The sequence below is a fragment of the Helianthus annuus genome, chromosome 4 (assembly GCF_002127325.2).
Source record: "Helianthus annuus cultivar XRQ/B chromosome 4, HanXRQr2.0-SUNRISE, whole genome shotgun sequence".
In the NCBI taxonomy this organism is placed as follows: Eukaryota; Viridiplantae; Streptophyta; class Magnoliopsida; order Asterales; family Asteraceae; genus Helianthus; species Helianthus annuus.
Genome location: NC_035436.2, coordinates 171,207,980 through 171,226,830, shown reverse-complemented (window position 1 = coordinate 171,226,830; position 18,851 = coordinate 171,207,980). Strand labels below are relative to the sequence as shown.

General features: G+C 36.3%; 1 protein-coding gene and 1 long non-coding RNA gene across 2 annotated transcripts; one reads left to right on the top strand and one right to left on the bottom strand.

The window, feature by feature from the left end:
* Positions 1 to 10,413: 10,413 nt before the first annotated feature.
* On the bottom strand, positions 10,414 to 12,141 carry LOC110890009 (benzoate carboxyl methyltransferase). The gene is made up of 4 exons (XM_022137580.2): positions 11,994 to 12,141; positions 11,448 to 11,858; positions 11,070 to 11,324; positions 10,414 to 10,996 (listed from the first exon to the last, which is right to left on the bottom strand). The coding sequence occupies exons 1-4, from the start codon at positions 12,066 to 12,068 to the stop codon at positions 10,622 to 10,624; spliced, it is 1,116 nt and encodes a 371-aa protein (XP_021993272.1). The 5' UTR covers positions 12,069 to 12,141; the 3' UTR covers positions 10,414 to 10,621.
* A 3,238-nt stretch (positions 12,142 to 15,379) lies between these two features.
* LOC110891921 lies at positions 15,380 to 16,529 on the top strand. Its single transcript, XR_002565668.2, has 2 exons — positions 15,380 to 15,649; positions 16,082 to 16,529. It is a non-coding gene; the product is annotated as an uncharacterized LOC110891921 (long non-coding RNA).
* Positions 16,530 to 18,851: the final 2,322 nt, after the last annotated feature.

Below are 18,851 nucleotides of genomic sequence, written 5' to 3'. Positions count from 1 at the left end.
CATCGGAGGGGTGTTAGTCAAGCTAACACCCACCTTAGTCTAAGGTTGTTTTGCAGAATATGCTTCGGGATATGACTCCAGGATATACACTCAGAATGAATCGAAAGATTAGAGGATTGGCCCCCTCTCTCACGTTTAAGGGATCCTGATCCCTTCACAGGTTTAAAGGTATTCACCTTTCTCTCGAATTGGGTTTAAACACCCCGCCTGGAGCGCAAGTTATCCAGGGATAATTCAAGATAGCGGGACTAGTCCATGTAAAAGTGGCTGACAATTTCGTTATTGTTCGCTATATCCTGGATCCTAAAGGTATATGAGGATTGATCACCCTCTCTCACGAAAGGGTATTTTCATACCCTTTAAGGTTTAAAGGTTTTCACCTTTCTAAGTCTTGGAGTTTATACACTCCCGCCTGTAGCGCACAAAAATTTGGGATTTTCCCTAGCATAGGGTTTATCCCAGAATATTGAGGATCTATCTTCAACATATTTAGGGTTTATCCCCTGTAATACTAAAGTTATACATAAGTGTACAATCAGTTGCAATTGATGCCCAAAAATTCCTAAGTGTTTAAAAAACAATGTGCACAGGGGACATTCCTGCTAAGACATTGTGAACAGTTCAAAGGATCAAATGTGGACTTGGTTTACTAAGTCTCTCAGACTGAGGACAGCTTCGATGGGATGGTTGCAAAAGAGCTAAAGGTTAAGAATTGAGATATATTCTATCTCTGGTATGATTTCTCCTTTTTATCCTTTTAGATGCCTTATCTAAATTTTTGAAACTATGTCTTGATAGAATATTTATGGGTATCCTGATCTGGATATATTTTCAGGATATTTGCTCAGAATAAAGGAAATATTACACTAAGATTGAAAAATTGAAATTGTATTCAAATCAAACAACACATAACAAAAATTGCAAAAATGGACAACAATGGATAACGCCAAAAGACGTTAGTTTATTAACATAGCAAAAGATTGTGCTTTTGGTTTCATCTCAAACCGAGACCCATCCGCCAAAAGCACAATTAGTTTTCAACCATATTTACTTAACAATTGAAGGCTTCGTCTTGAGACTCAAGATACCTCCACCTTCAATTGTTAAACTATTTGAAATAAAGCATACTAATCGATGACCAAGGGCTTCGTCCTGAAACTCAGGATCCCTCCACCTTTGGCCATCATATTGTCTAAATGCAGGAAAGTAAATTGTTTAACAGACAAGGAAAAGGAATTTTTCAACAACCACAAACCATCAAACTCAAAAAGTGGGCTCCGGCCTCGGCATCAACATCCATCATCGCCCACTTCGCTACTTTTAAGGAGCAGCACCTTCTTCAACCGCAACATCTTCTCCAACATCCGCACCAGCATCGCCATCAGGATTCTTTTCAGCATCACCACCAGCATTAGCCGCCTCCCCCGCTGCCTTAGAAGGCTCCTCAACCGCAGGCTTAGTAGGATACTCGACAGGACTACCCCCGAGATCTTTCAATTTCGCCTCCCAAGCACTAACATTACAAGAGGGGCATTCAAAGCCCAAAGCTTTGGCTTCATAAGCCATCTTTAGCCTGGCATTAAGGAGGGAAATTACAACGGACCCTTTAAGGCCCTCTCGGTAGGTAGTCATATCCTGCTCGAATTGAAGATGGGCTGCATCCAGCTTGGCTTGGGCATCTTCGTTGGCCTTGTTGATGGCGGCTTTAGCTTCCTGGGTCACAGCTTTGAATTTATCCTCATAGTGTTGTGACTTGGCGGCGGCTGCTGCTTTGGAGCTGGGTACTGGCTTAGAGGTGGAAGTAGGTTTGCTAGGTTCCTTCTTCACCTGGACAGGAATAGGATAACTGTCCAACTCGTCAAGATCAAAGACTTCTGGAACTTTGGCTGATGCTGCAAAACAGGGAAAAAATCTAACTCTCTACTCTTATCTCTTATTTTGTTAATCAAATATATGGAAAAATTGTGTAATCCTTACCAGACATATCTGATGAAGAATATTGGCTTGAACTTGGAAGATGCAATGTAAAGGTTCTATCACAGTCAGGCAACTGATAGACCCTGTTGATTCTTTCTTGGGATTTTTCAGTAGGAGGAGCCAACTCTTTGAAGATTGTTGCATAAAAACAGAAGAATGTTAGTGCAGGATACATCATCAGGATATGTTTGGGGATATCATAAAGCCCTAAACCCTACCGGAGGTTAACCATTTCACCGGAAGGCTTTTGCCCTCGGGAATGGAGTCCCGCCTAACAAAGAAAAATTTTCATTGCCACCCATCCTCATTCTTTGATGCTTTGAGGATGAGGGGGTTGCTAGAGGTAGAGAAAAGCAAGAAACGACTATTTCCATGTGATCGGAGACGGTAAGCAATCGGAAGGTCTTCGATACAGAGATCGGGGACATGAAGGGTTTTGATCTGGTTAAGCATGATGAGTACTCTCCAGACCATTGGCATTGTTTGGGCAAAACAGAGACCGGTGATTCGAAAGAACTGCATGATAAATTCTGGAAAGGGATATCGAAGGCCAAGGGAAAATGGGTATGATGAAAAACAAATCCACTCTTCAGAAGATACGTCTGAACGGATGCTCCAGTCAAACAGACGGATAACCGCCATGTCGGAGAAAGCACCAGAGGTTCTCAATGAGGCAATATCGACGTTGTTGAAGGAGCACACCTCCTTCTCAGGGTGTTTGAGCAAGTTTTGGTTAACAAACGACGAGGTGGACTCGCCAGAATGAGATCGGGTTCTGGTGGCCATCGGAGGATTAGAGCAGAGAAAGTTTTAAAAGATAAGAGAAGAGGAAGTACCTGAGAATTCTGAGGAAGATGGTTGTTTATCAACAATAAAAAGAGAAGATATAGGGGCGAAGTAGATGGCCATCGAGTAATAAGCGCGTTGGAAGTTGCACGCTGTCACTTCAATCGTCACTTCTATTTAATTGCCTCGATCTAAGAGATAAGGGTTAAAATATATCCGTTGAAAATTGGTATACCAATAGATATATTTTGGGGACAATTCTTATGGGTGGTTTTCTGCTCATATATCCTGAATTATATTCTGACTCTATTACTTTAAATTGTGATCAGGATAACGGATCAGGATATTGGTAACATCCTGATGCAGTATCCTGGTAATGACTAATTATTCACGTGCAGATTAGCAAGGAATGCCTATAACGGTCGAGAAGACTGCTTCTCCTGAAGACTCGGACTTGATGGTTGAGAAGAGAACGTTGAAGCCGCAAAGAAGGGGTCTCCAACGTTCCAAAGGGAATATTCGGGGCATCCCCCATTCTTAGGATAGTTTGTTATTTCCTTTTGCTATATATAGGATTGATCGGATCAGATAGAACACACACAATTTTTACACACTCTTGCTCTCTACTAGCTACAATCACTCACGAACACTTACACTTGTACTCGAATCTCATTGTAACACTTAGTTGATCTGTATCATATCCTGCACCGTATCCTGACATTTGAAGCAATAAGAAGAACAAGGCAGCTGCGATTGTCAGCTCCCGAGGTTTTGTGCCGGCGATCTAGATTGATCAAGGGCTTTCCTCATATATCTCGTGTCACCCTTTACTTTTCTGCTCATTGTTTGTTTATAGATATAGCTCGATATCCTGAGCTATATCCTGAAAATTGTTTTTTGTTAACAACTTGGTCAGCATATTTTCCACGAATACTTCTAGCACACTACCTCACTTAACTAATTTGATCACTTAATTACTTAGGTAATTTTTGACCAAAACAAGTACATAGCTCCCCTCTTTTATGTTTTGCTAAATTTTTTGGAGTGAATCATATGTGCCAAAATGATTTTAAGTTTTCAAAAACAAAGTTTATGGTTTATATAAAACATGACGATTTCAATAATGTGAACGAACTTGTTGGTGCGTTAATTCATAACACGAATGACATTCATTAGCTTTGATCAAGCCGACCAGTAGTATGTTATGGTACCATAGGACTGACAATCCCGTTACTAGGCTATTCACTGGATTTGGTGGGTAGTTTGGGGAACGACAAAAACTGTTTCTGATTAACAAATCATGTGTTGATTTGTTAGTCTTGTTAAAGAGGCCTTTCAGGGTTTATTAAAGATACCCCATGGGTGGTATAGTCGAGTCACACAGGTTTGATTGTGTTCATTAAAGAACGACCAAAAGTTTTCACAATTAAAACACGGACGATTAATGATTGGTTTATAACACTGACAAATGACGAATGGTTCATAACACGGATGAATGACGATTGGTTTTATAACACGGATAATTGATAACACGGACGATTTGAACGATTGGTTTATAACAAGGACGAATGGTTTTTGAACAATGTCAGACCATGATTTTCACTTAAAGTTATAAACCATACAAGGTGTTCTTTCAAAGACGATTTACTACTCGGTTTTACAAAAACAAATGTTTTCGGTCAAGATTCATGGCTACAAGGTTTTGTTTTACTTATATCAACTTGTAAAGTTGATAAATATATATATATATATATATATTGCACTATCAAACACTTTTTGATTTCAAGATTGACACTCGTCGACCCTAGTAGTCGGACGAGGTATTGCAATATGAATTTAAAGCCATGAATTTGATACACTCACAAAACCTATGTACTCGCCAGCTTTCTTTGCTGACTATTTTTTACGTATGTTTCAGGATCTTTGTTTGAGGATGTGAATGCTTGCTTCACATAGGATGGACACAGGCCTTAGTGACTTTAAAACTTGATAGACAATTGTTTATACTTATTTGGTTTGTATCAAACAACTAATCTACTACAAAATAAAACAAAACTTCAAATATCATGTGTTGTGAAACAATTCTCTGTAACGTGACTCCCTGATGTTTCCACCGCGATTTGTTGTATTGATCGGGGTGTTACAACCATATTGCATGTACACAATCATCTTCCAAACTGAAAATGATCTCCTTAGCAGACCAGTTGGGCTAGGATCTAAACAATGGTAGGAACTCATTAGCAATAAACCCTGCAGTTAGCGGTCTATTCTTTATCATGTTTCTTTGGCAGGTATGTTTATTCTTCACTCTTTTTACCATATAACACTCTTTCCCTTTATGCAGTGAGCATAATATAAAAAAGGACACCCTTCTACACATTTGACAGCTATACGACCACATTTGGCCTTCTCACTCTTAGGAAGGTACAAATTCCTAACATCAGTCACTGAATACCTTCTCACTGCCTCTTTAAGGGCATCCCTTGATGCAAATCTTGTTCCCACCTTCCAAATAAATTTCTTTCGGTTAGTGTGTTTACCTACAGATGGAGCAGCTTCCTTGTACTTCTTACCCCTGATATCATTATCCTCACTATCACCAGGTGTGATAATGTCACCATCAGATTCCTGATAACTACTATACCGCTCTATATGTGAACACCTTGCATCATTAGTTTCATACAACTTCCCCTTTGTTTCTTTTTCCTATAAGCAGTCATCAAACAACTTTTTTTTGGCTTCAAAATCAATTTTACTAGCCTTTCTAACTGCATCTTATGAATGTCTCCATTCAAAATCTTCTCTATTTGACTCTGAACCAATTACCTTATCCTGAACCTCCTCATCATCATCATCACTGTTTTCAACTAGTTCATCAAAATCTTGATCATCCGAATCATCATTTGACTCTCCTGACCCAACTACTTCAACATTATAGTCACTATCATCACTGTCTTCAGCATGTTCTATGTCTATATCCACTGCAACCTTCTTACCTGATGACTTAGATCTACATGTAGGGGAAACCCTATAAGTTGACCTAGTAGACCTTTTGGATTGGGCCTTTTGTTCACTGGGCTGGGTAGTGACCTGGGAAGTGGGTTGGCTAGCTGGTTCAGTGGGCATGGAACTAGAGTGGGTTTCAGGTGCCATTAATGGACTTTATTGGATAAGTGATTCCATAAATGGTTCAGTCCAACGGAAAACCTTCATAGCCAAGTCCAACACATCTTTATCATTATGAAAGTGCCTAAGTTCCCCATCATCAGCATCTAACCCATACATATGAATGTCCCTGGATTTGTAAAGTCCTGATTCCATTACATACTTTACTAGTTCAAAGTATGAAACATGGTCTACATCTATTCTAACTAACATTAATTCACCTCCAACATATTGTGGTAGACCAAATCCTACTTCAATATAACCACCTTACCAAAGCATGACATCTATTATTTCCTCCATCTCAAAACAATGCGTAAAATCAAAATTCTGCAAAATCGTACCTTGATTCTTGTATCTTTGTCTTTGATAATCCTATGTGTGTCATCGATTAGGTTTAGCTCTATTAAGAGATGATCCAGGGTTTTATATGGACTAAATCGCCATGTCATATAGTCCTCGTAGGCCAATGTTTGACACATATGATCAAAAACTAACAGAGTTAGTGATCTGCTAACATATTGGTGCCAGCACAAACTAAAAGTCAAGTTGGAGGTGTCGGACATCAAAGTGTTAGTTGGGCGTGGCATCGGCCAAAGGTCGATAGTTGGGGGTGATAAAATCCAATAACCCATTTTTAAATGGCTATAGCTTTTTTTGTACGTTAATATTTTAAAAAAAAATTATACTATAAAAACAAGCATTTAATGATTCTCTTTAATTTGAGTATAGTATTGTTATAGTTTTTTTAATAAAAAATATGGATATGTTACATGATTAACAATGTCTAAGGGTGTAACTGAATCATTAACTAAAACCGAACCGAGATCAACAAAAAAACTGATTATCGAAAACTGAATTAACAAAAAACCGGTTATGTTTTTTTGTACCCTCCTTTAACCAAAATTAACCGAACCGAACCATTCATATTTCATATATTTCTAGCTTTTATATCTCTAGTTCATGTATTTCATCTTTTATACCTTCATTTTATGTATTTATACTTCTATTTTATTTATTTATTATATATCAATTTCATGTATTTATACCTCAAATTTATGTATTTGTAAGCAAAAATTTTATCTCAAGTTTTGTTTTGTCTATTAACCGAAAGAAATTAAACGAACCGAGCTAAAAATCGTCAATTTAACCGAATAAGCCGAACTAGTAAACCGAAAACTGATTGGTTAATAAAATAGACTAACAGATAACTTCGGTTGAGGATAATAAACAAATCAACCAAACTATGCACACAAAATACACACCCTGACAGTGTCTGTGTTTCCTATCGTATCATGCGGGCACCCATCTTGTATAACAATATGTATAAACCTTAAGGATGATTTTTTTTCTAATCAAATCAAAGGTGGCAAGATAATTATTAGAGTTAGTTCTCTTTTCTTATCTATGGTTCAATTAGAATTGTCAGTTTAAACCTTTTTTTTGCTTGGAAGCAAGACAATGATTTTCAAATTTTACATTTTAGTCTACTTAATTATTGTTGTTGTCGTTGTTCTTGTTGTTGTTGTTGTACATGAAATTTTGCAAGTGTTTTGTATTTTGTAAATACAAATGTATATACATTCGACATATCAAGTTTTAATAATCCTATGGATATAAAGACTTTTGCTTTCTAAAAAAATTAGTCCCACACTCCCACCTTTATAAGTGTTCTTTATGTTCAAACAGAAGGAAACTTTTTGAACTATAAATCATTGATCTAGTCAATAATTACGTTCATATGGCCGGATATCTTTCCATAGACAACTAATAAAACTTAGAACATCCGTAGTGATGAGTAATTTGTACATGTTTTGGTCCCATAATGCCTCAAAACGCCCCACACACCGCCTCCGGGGTGTTTTCGTCCAAAAATTGTGTTTGGCGTTTCTTCAAACCCATCTCCTCAACTTTTATATGACCAATAAGAAATTCCAACTCATTTATGATAATATAATTTGTTTTATTTTTCTAGAAAGATAATAATTGTGTAATCATTGTTGGGGCATTATAAGACATTATATACCACTACACCCTTTTCACCTTCACCTCTCATAATGTCATATATACCACATGTCACTTCATACCCAAGAGATGAGTATTAGACCATGTGTAGTGGTTCACATGAATAATGCTCCCACCCTGGGGCGTTTTGCGCCATGTGGCAGTCCAGTCAGCAATTGGGCATTATGGGGCGTTTTTCATAAATGGGTGTAGTGGGGATGTGGGGCATTATGTTAAAAGGGGTTTAATAGAATTAAATAAAGGGATATTGGCCTCTAATAATCCCAAGTAGACGTCATTGGCCATTGGCAGTCCCACCTTTTATTATTCCCCATGGCAGTCCCACCTTTCAACTATTTTTCCTCCACCGGTCCTCAGTTAAAAAGACTTAACGGAATTAAGTTTTTTTTTTCCGAATTACAAACTGATGTTTTAGGGCTTTTGATCAGAACGGAGATACGAGTCTATTGATGTAGAACTTACCTCGAAACGGTGCTCCAAACAACTAGATTTTTGTTAATGGGAAGTTTAAACAGCCGAATTGAAACATCGTTTTCGTCGTTTGGAGCACCATTTTGAGATAAGTTTTACATCAATAGACTCGTATCCTCGTTCTGATCATAAGCCCTAAAACATCAGTTTGTAATTCGAAAAAAAAACTTCACTCCGTTAAGTTTTTTTAACTGAGGACCGGTGGAGGAAAAATAATTGAAAAGTGGAACTGACAGGGGGAATAAAAAAAGGTGAAGCTGCCAATGGCCAATGACGTTTATTAAAGTCCATTATCCCTTAAATAAAAAAAACTACGAAAAAAATGTTATTGGACAAAAAATCATCAAAAAAGGGTGATTGGTCAACACACAAGGAGCTTGAGCGTGAAAAAAAACAACACCAAACCAGATTTTGCTAAAAGAACGCCCAGGGGTTGGGAGTTGGGCGTTGCGGGACTTTTTTAGGGGAAAACGCCAAAAAAAAACCCCTACTACGGATGGTCTTATGATAATGCCCCCATTACACATCGTTTTATGTGACCCCTATCAATCATCGTAGAAGTTGTTCCTAGGAAAGATTATGATTCTCGAGTGAGCTCAGCTGCTCAAATAAACTGTTAGGGTTCTCTCCCTACATTCTAAGAGTATTCACATTGGAGGCTTGATCTCTATCTATATAATTCAACTAAAAAACACGCTTTCCTCTATATTTTGTTTATTTTTCAAAAACCTTCCACATTCAACTCTCTATCTCTATCATACTCACAAACACTTATTTTATTACTTTTTTTTTCTTTCCTACATACTCACAACAAAAATACAGAGAGTTAATATGATCCTCTAAATATAGATGCTGTAGTTTGCTTTCTATAATTCTATAAATCTTTCTCTCCTATAGTAATTTTAATGTAGAAGTGTTTTTGATGTTTTCTTTATTTTTTTACTCTATATTATATAGAGTATATAACTAAAGAGTCTCCGGTGAATGGCTCTAACTTATCTATAAAAGCCTGATATTCTCTTTTCTCATAACATGTTAACCAACATTTTCTCTTGAAACCCTCCTTTCTTACCCGTGGGGTTTTGGTAAAAAATGGCTTGTTATTTGTATTCATTATGTTTGTTGTTATGATTAAATTACATTAAGGTAGCGTTCGTTTCATGGAATGGAATGGAATGGAATGAAATTAGGAAGTTTTTCTTTGTAAAATTGATCTTGGTTGGGGGAGGGAGGAATTTGAAATCCTTCACTCTAATGAAATTTGTGACTATTTCAACATTCCTTAGAAATCCTTCACTCTAATGAAGGAATGGAATGGAATGTTGAAATAGTCACAAATTTCACTGATTAAAGAAATTCATTGGATTTCAAATTCCTCCCTCCCCAAACCAAGATCAATTTTACAAAGAAAAGCTTTCCAATTCCATCCCATTTCATTCCATGAAACGAACGCTACCTAATAGACCTCTATCACCTCAACGTACGTGTTGTGGGTGTAAATACGTGACAAGACTCGTATACAAAAAATATTTGTTCCAACACTGCCATGCTCGCTCATGTGATTAATTACTATTTTTGACTTATGTTGGATTGTTGGCCCAATAGATTTGACTCACAGATTCGTCATTGACAAATTTCTATTTTTTATATATATTTGAGAACATCAGTTTTTGTCTATATCATCATCATCATACTCAGAAAGTTCCATCAATAGCAAAACTAAGGTAGAGTCTGAGAAGGGTAAGTTATAGACAGCCTTACCTCTGCGCTGTAAAAATAGAGAAGCTGCTTCTAGTGGGACCCCCGGCTCGATAGTAGTTTTGCATCAAGCCTTGGACACAAGGCACATAACACTCAACAATCGGGACAAAGGCCGATTAGCGCATGTACCCTTTTGTCTTTCGGCTATCAACGCCACCACATGATGCATGATTAACCATCCCCCTCTTTTAACGTTATTTTCACGAAATTAGTAAAATACCGTTAAAATTAGTGCACTTTCACTTTTGCCCCCTGAGCGTCCACACATATATACATTATATGTGCATACCTGAAGCAGGGCTCAGTTTTTGTCTCTATGCAAAAGCCTAATTTCGACATCTAGAACTTGCCCCTCAAACTTACTATGAAACATTGAATATACCACGTACTTGGATGCTGAAAAACTTAAATTAAACATTAGAATGATACTTACACCAAACTATTCATTTTTAGTCAATGAAATTACTATGTTTAAGTGTCTTGTTTTCTTGTTAGCAAGATGTTCTGCCAAATGCTTCTTAAACTTCTTAAACAGCGCGTCAATATTTATGGAGTTCCCAAAATGAGACGTCAATAGCGGTTCTGTAACGGCTCTGACATGTTTGGCTGTGTTCCTACCGTGCTTGTGGCCGAGCTCAATCGAATCGTTTGTATTTGTGTAATCTGTGTCTTGTGGATCCCAGTTCACTTGAAAAACAGTCAAGTTATCAAGAGAAAAAGATCCCTCATTTTTAATAGCATCCCTAACTTCATCCACACATGGATAATAAAGTGGCAAATTGAATGAGTTAAGATCGGATTCTCGAACCAATCCCTGAAGCAAATCATAATAAGTAGAAGCTGTAAACAAATTATTCTTCGTTATTTTGAGTGTAATTATCGTATACCTCTTTTATCATGTCCTGAAGTGACTGTGCAAGTTGCTCCCAGAGACTGCAATTGTCATCACTAGTTGGATCAGCAAAACTTCGACCTAAAAATGTTAAAATCATGCATCCACCGCGTACTATTTCCTTGGAACGCAATTTTAAAAAATTCGTGAAGTCGATACGAAATTGCTTTGCATATGCTTGGAACACATTTGAAGGACTTGTTTTCGCTGGGTATATATTTAATGTGTTGTTTTCTATGCCTTCAGGTACCTACCACAAATGCATGGATTATAGTTATTAGTGAGCATGAGTAGTTTGTATATAATGTTGGGTTCACTAACTATTATCTTTTCAAATACATGTAAAAGGGTAAAGTTAGGCTATCTCACGAACCTGAGAAAGCCAATGAACACTAAAAGAGGAGTGGACAAGGTGCAAACTTTTGTCCGGAAAAAGTCTACCATAAAAGGAACCAGGAACGGCTGAAACAATACAAGGGCCAACGTTTTCTCCCTTCTCCCTCTTCAGATTTGCATAAAATTCGGGTAATAATTTGAAAAGGTAATTGAAATCATTTCCAAAAAGGTCATTTAAGCATACTTGAAACTGTGGTGGTTTATGGTTATTTTCTTTGCAGACCTCAATGACTATATCAATTATATTAGATGCAACCAAGAGTGTGTTTCTACTAGAGCCGCATCCTAAATCTGCAATCTTGAAACAACCGTCTATAAAGATATCACGGCTTGCAATACCCTTGATCGAATGATTAAGAAATGGTATCGCTTTTTGGATAACAGTTTCCTGGAAAAGAAATAAGAACAAAAGCAATAGTTGAGACGCCATTGTTAAATGCAAAAGTTATGTGTTGTACATATTAATGGTGGAGGGCTATGGATATGCATGTGTATAATAATGGACATAGATAATAAGAGAGACCTGCAGAAGGGAGTTCTTGGCATAGCTTGAATCTTCATGGCCAATAGTCATATGTAGAATGTTTACTAGTGCCATGTGGTTATTTTCTTGCTTTTAGCAGCCCTTGTACAAGTGAGCAGTCATCACAATTTTTTCAAGTGTTTTATAGGATGAATACTGGCAATAATAATTGAATGGTAATTATCAAAGCCGTCCGTAAGGATTTAAGTGTCTCAATCGGACCGGGAAAAAAGGCCCTTAGGCTTAACAAATTATATAACCTATTTTTTTTAAAATGATGATTAATGTTATAGCAAAAAATATTGCAAAAATATAGGGTTGCTAAATTCATTGGTTTCTAATGTGTTAATAACTTCAACTCCATATAAAGTTAATCACCATCAATATTCGTTTGTTAGTTTTTTATTTTTATTTTTTACTTTTTATTATTAGTTACATTAGATAGATGTTTGGATAATGGATAGAGGTCAAAATAAGACTAACGAGCCCAATATGTTATAAGATTTTTGATATGGATAAAAATAAAATTTCTTATGCACAATAAGTGATAAAATTAAATTTTGTAAAGAGGGTCCAATCAGTTATATTAGATAGACGATTAGATAATGAATATAGATCAAAATAAGACTAATTAGCCCAATATGTTATAAGATTTTAAATGTCGATAAAAATAAAATTATTTAGGGTCCTATATATAAATTTACAAAAACTTTGCCCCCAAAAAAGCGGGCCTCTGCTAGGGGTGCGGCTCGCCCTCCCCCTAGGCCGGCCTAGGTAATTATGCATATATTAAACGGGAGTTGTATTAAAAAAATAAGTAGTTTTCCGATATCATAAACTATATTGAGTGACAGTATAATACCGGACCGAATCGATCGATAACAGCCAAACAACATCGGTACCGATACATGTATTATTTTATATTTTTCGGTTTCAGTAATATTTCATTTATCATTTTATTTGAATTTTTTTCTCTAAAAACTTACGTTCATTAATTTTTATTTTTAAATATCTAACATTTATTTATGTTTAAAAAAGTTAGTATACTTTGGTGTCGTAAAATATGTCAAGTACTTGTGTTGTACCAATACCTTGCCGAATATTTTCTGACTGATCTAATGTTGTATTAGAAGGGTATTATTATTAACTATTATCACTTTGCTATTGTTAATACCGTTATTGCTATTTTTATTATTGCTATTGTGAATAAAAAAATTATTTTGTAATACATACATGTTTTTCGAAGTATCACACAGAAAATTACCACTAGTTTAACTATACTTTACATGTGTCTAATTTATTATCTTGAACAAATAAGTATAATGTTGTACGTTAAGCAATTTGTTAATATGTTTGAAAGTACGTGTGCGTTTGGGTGGTTAAGCGTTCAAGCTACTCGACCACCACTTGTTTCAAACAAGATGACACTACACAACTTTCCCTCAGGTAAAACACATATACACACAAGAACCTTTATCATAGGGTTTTTTTTACATATTTCCCACTCCTAAGTTAATTTATTACGTATTTCTCCAAACAAAAAAAAAATTACATATTTCACCTTCCTAACTCATATATATTACACATTTTCCCTTTTCATTAAAATTACTCTTAGAATGACTATTTTACCCTTAATTAACTATTAAATAAATATTTACATATTTCCCTTTTTCCAAAATCATCAATCAATTACATATTTTTCCTATTGTCTTAATATATTGTTTTCATCAAATTACTTTGCATACCCTATATACATATAAACCATTCACTCAGATTCTCATATATATAAACTTTGCGATCAACCATTCAAGTGTTTTGACACACTTTATTATAGTAACATGGCTTGTCTACCATCACAACAGCCATGAACGATGCGTGTAACAGAATTGTGGGCCAATTTGTATGAAATTCCTTAATTCAAATCACTCCTTATATTAACAATATATGCTTTATTCAGACCAGTGGCGGATTCAGAAATTTTTTTTCAAGGGTTTCGCTTTTTTAAATGTTCCAATATCATATGTCCGAAGAGAAAAAAAATATGGGTCGGTTCGACGGTTCGGGTCGGGTAACGTTCATCATATGTCTTTCAACGCTAGTCGTTGCAACCGGTAAAACTAGTGACCATTGACGAGCAACAAAATCTCACAAGCCAGTTGCTCGGGATGGTTTCGTAGTGGAGCGGGCATCCGAGGGGTATTGAGGATAACACAAATGATGGTAGTAGTCATCACCTGTCATAAATTATGCAGCATGTTGGTGGTATGGTTGATGGGGATGCTCAAGTTGATGGACATAATCAAGATGATGAGTTTATTGTATATGGATGAAGAAGTAAGAGTCTATTAAAAATGGGTTGGTTGCGTGCATTTGTTTTTTAACAAAACGGGTAAATAATTAGGAACCAACATACCAATTGGGGAAAACAATATATTAAAACAATTGGGGAAATATGTAATTGATTGATAATTTTGGAAAAGGGAAATATGTAAATATTCATTTAATAGTTAATTAAGGGTAAAATAGTCATTCTAAGAGAAATTTTAATGAAAATGAGAAATATGTAATATATATATGGGTTAGGAAGGAGAAATATGTAATTGTTTTTTTTTTTTTTTGATTGGGGAAATTGGAAATACCTAATAAGCCATTTATCATAAAATCAATTTTAAGTAAAGAACTATAAGAACCACTTAATGGGTGGGTTGGTCAGACCAAGACCAACAGGCTTTAGTGATTTGGTGACTGGTTTGAACGATTAAAATTCCAATACTAACAAAAAATATAAATAAAAATAAAGGTTAAACAGTGGATTCAAGTTCTAAACCAAACTCTTAAACCGTGAAAACCGAACTGTATAAATCGCAAACCAACCAAACAGCCTGACTTTTTAAATTTAAACGGTTTGATCTGTCTTAACGACATATGAATGCTCCTAGCACAGGTTACTCCTCAACCCCGTCTTCGTAGTATAAAAATACCCCTTAACTCCGTTTCCGTAGTGTAAAAATACCTCGCAACTTCGTCTCCGTTATATAAAGGATACCCCTGGTCTAAAAAATAAAAAATTGGAATACCCCTAAATTTTTGGGCTAGTTCCGCCACTGATTAAGGATTTTTTTCCTCTCTCACCTCCAACTCCATGTATCTCAATAATTGACTCTTCCAATAATGAGTTGTTCAAGCAATGAGTTGTTCAAGCAAATTCAGTAAAGATGACTTGTATGGTTGTTTGGTATCGATATATCTCACGTGATAAATGCAACATAGTGAGTGGTTGTAATTTGAAAGACAAAAAACCCTACCACATCGAATCAACCATTATCAATAACGACGAATTGACGATGTGGTTTAGGGGCCCATGGCATCCCTCAAAGTTGCAACGTTAAAGTGGTATGGTCTCAAATGTTGCGTAAGTTATACGAGCGTTGGGTTGTACCCACGCTCAACTGCCAAAACACTAGGCCGGTCCCAAGGTTCCCCTGCGGGATTTATGCGTATACGCGCAACCCTGACAGCACATGGTAATGCGCCAGTACAAATGGCAACTGCCTGCAACCAATCAGCGTGCGTCAGGTTTTGCCCAACTAAATTCCACGATGAACAATCGTGTGCCAACAAGCGTGGCCAACAACTTTCCTGCACTAGCGCAACAGGTAAGCCTAAAACTCACAATCTTCACTTCTGAGCACTCCTAAGTCTAGTGCTCCTCCCACACTTGCAAGCGGGAGCAACACTAGACTGGGAGACTTGATGGGGTATGGTATTGGACCCGACCCGAATGATTGGACGTTTCCGTTACTTATTGCATTTTATTATAATATTTATTGTTAATGCTTACTTACCCAACGCGAGGCCCAATGCGATGTAGTTTATGCTACAATGGGTTGTGGACTTGTAGAGATAACCCCTAACTGGTTTTGGTCCATTGAGTTTAGTGGAGGCTCATGTCTCCTATATAAAGAGGTGTTCACCTCATTATTAGGGCCTAGGGGGTAGACAAGATGGAGCCGCCATACTTTTGTAGTTGGAAATAGAGGATTACCAGTCGTCTGTACATGCTCACTTTTCTATCTTCTCTATTGCAGATCTAGGTTAAGGAGGAAGAATAAGGTGTAATTCTTGACTCCTCTTAAAGAAAACGGTCCAACTCACTCCAACGATAAACACGTGTTTCATCAAGGGTTAATATTATTAAGAAAAATTCCCTCTCCCCCGCAGACAAACACAATTTTCAAAAGGCTCTTAAAAAGCCCCCTTATTACCAAATAAATCCGTAATTCTCAAAAGACATGATTTAGTGTTTATCTCCTAATTTCCCTTTTCAAGTTTCTAATGGTAAATGCAAGTTACCGAGATCTTTTATATAATTTAATTTTGGTCTCAAAAATATGATTATTTGTTTTCTATTCTTAATCTTCATATTTTGTGATGTGGTGTTTGCTACGAATATTTTGTGATGTGGTGTTTGCTACGAATCAATGTAATTTTGGACTCGTCCTATTTTAAGCCGATACAATTTAACTAGTTCTTACATGATCTGTATTTGCATTCTCTGACTAAAAATCTTGAACCCGCTACTAAATTCAACTAGTAGTTTACCTGTTCGCAGTCCGGGTATATATGATTAACACCATCCAAACTCATTACATATTTTAATATCAAAATGACTTCTTATCCAACTATTAAGAACATCAATAACTGTGTCTATATTTAAGATAATAATGACTTTTTATTCGATTGCGATTAGTAACTACAACTGTTCTTGTATTGTCATACATACTAACTTAAAATCTTATATCTAATTCACACAATTTAAAATATTTAAGTAATTATTTGTAAATTGATTAACGTAGCAGTTGCTACCACCATTAAATGAAGATAGATGAGATCTATCAAAGTTAGATGTTTATGGTATACATAGTGTTTTTTCAATGTTTGCAATTCTATATTCAGGCACAATTTAACATCAACATAAACTAAATCAAATTCAGACACAATTTAACATCAATATCGATCTGCAATCTTCAGATTCTATATCTATACTATATAATAATACTTATAGTTGCTAAAATAAGTAAAAGTAAAATGCGATAAAAAAAAAAGATTAATACGATTAAAATTTATGGCATTAAAAGAGTAACAACTACATCGAGTACTGAACTAAGAAACTTTCAAAACTAACAATAACAGTCAGAAATTTAAAAATCTAACAGCAAGAATTAAGAAATTTTAGCTTCAACTCCATCGAGTGTTGAACCTCTCGATGTATATCCTTGAGCATCGCTATGAACTCCACGTCTCTATCACCGCTCTTTATATTACTGACAACACAAAGGTCACGAACGGAAGTTGAAGGCATCGCCATCAGGTTTCTGGAAACCTGGTCTCTCATGAACTGTAACACCTCGGAAATTCATGTCCAATAAAATAAAGACACGTGTCATGTGAGACAAACGTGTCAGGAACCCGGATTAAATAAAGATGTATGGTAGGATTTAAAGAGGGGCGTCATGTTATTGAAAATACCTCTGAACGACCCAAGGGCGACATGTTATTAAAACACCTCTGAGCGACCCAAATTATAAATCCCAAGATCCTTAAATCGTTTGATAAGCATCTGATATATTAACCGGTTGTTTCTAAATAAATAAAATTCCATTTTTTATATGGAAATTGGATTATTAGGAATGTTACTACTAAAATCCTGATTTAAATCCTTGTAAAGGGAATGGGAAGTAGTTAATTAAACTTGTTCAATTATTATGAGAATCCAAGACTTGTTCTTGGTATATCCGTCAACTTTAAACTCTCACATGGATCCAAAAGCATGTAAAGGCATGCAAGCATGCAAGGTCTGAGATAATGGTCCCTACACCGCAGTAAAAGCATGAGGAATCCGACACTACACAATTGCATGGTCAATACTTGGAAATTTGTAATTTTTTGGCTTCTGGCCATCGGTTACGGACCGTATGGCTTTAAGCTTACGGTCCGTAAGATGCATGTCTGGGCGATTTCAGCAAAGGTCGGTTACGGACCGCAACCATTTCAGCATACGGTCCGCAAGAGGAGCATACGGACCGCAAGGACTTAGGCTTACGGTTCATAAGCCTGTCGCTGGCAGCAGAAAATGGACAGCTGCCTGTTCAGCCAGTTCCACCGCCTTATTTGGGTGGTATTCGAATTCAGGGACTTGTAACTGGTATTTTAGCATTATAGGGACACATGGAAACATCTGGTTTCAGTCCTAGACTTATGTGTATGAAGATCATGCATTGGAGCTCACTATATAAGAGGAGCAAAGTTGTGAACTTTCACTTGCTCATTCTACTCTCTTGAAGCATTGCTCTGGAGCTTTTCTGGACTTCCACAAGTTTCCCTAAGCATCCCTAATCCTAATTAGGACCTTTGTAAGTGATCCTAATCATTCATAATTAAGTTTAGCTTAGTTAATTAGCTAAAAGTCAAACCATCGTAATTAGGGTTTGACTTCGAGATTAGTCAATAATTACTCAGTCAAATCTCGAATTAAAAATACCTATAAGTAGGTAATTATGTGGGTAACAAACCCTTAAAAGGGTATTTCCAGATTCCCACTCTAACCATGATAATTGTCGAGTCAAAGCTTACTTTAAAAAGTCAACAGAATGCTTACTTTCAAATTAATTCATAATTAGCAATGTAGGATACATGCAACCTGTTTGATCATTAAAATAACTTGGTAACTAATGTAAGAACATGTTCCAACATGTTCAACTCGACAATTTTCTGTTTAGACCCGGTTTGGAACCGAAAGTCGCATAGTTTGACTTTCGCTTTGACTTTCAGTTCTGACCCGTTTTAGCCAAGGTTAGG

Excerpts from the sequence above, each read along its gene's own strand:
- LOC110890009 (XM_022137580.2), bottom strand. The coding sequence starts at position 12,068 with ATGGCACTAGTAAACATTCTACATATGACTATTGGCCATGAAGATTCA. Across the intron at positions 11,325-11,447 it reads GTGTTCATTGGCTTTCTCAG|GTACCTGAAGGCATAGAAAA; the intron begins GTTCGTGAGATA and ends CATTTGTGGTAG. Across the intron at positions 10,997-11,069 it reads TTCAGGACATGATAAAAGAG|GGATTGGTTCGAGAATCCGA; the intron begins GTATACGATAAT and ends GATTTGCTTCAG.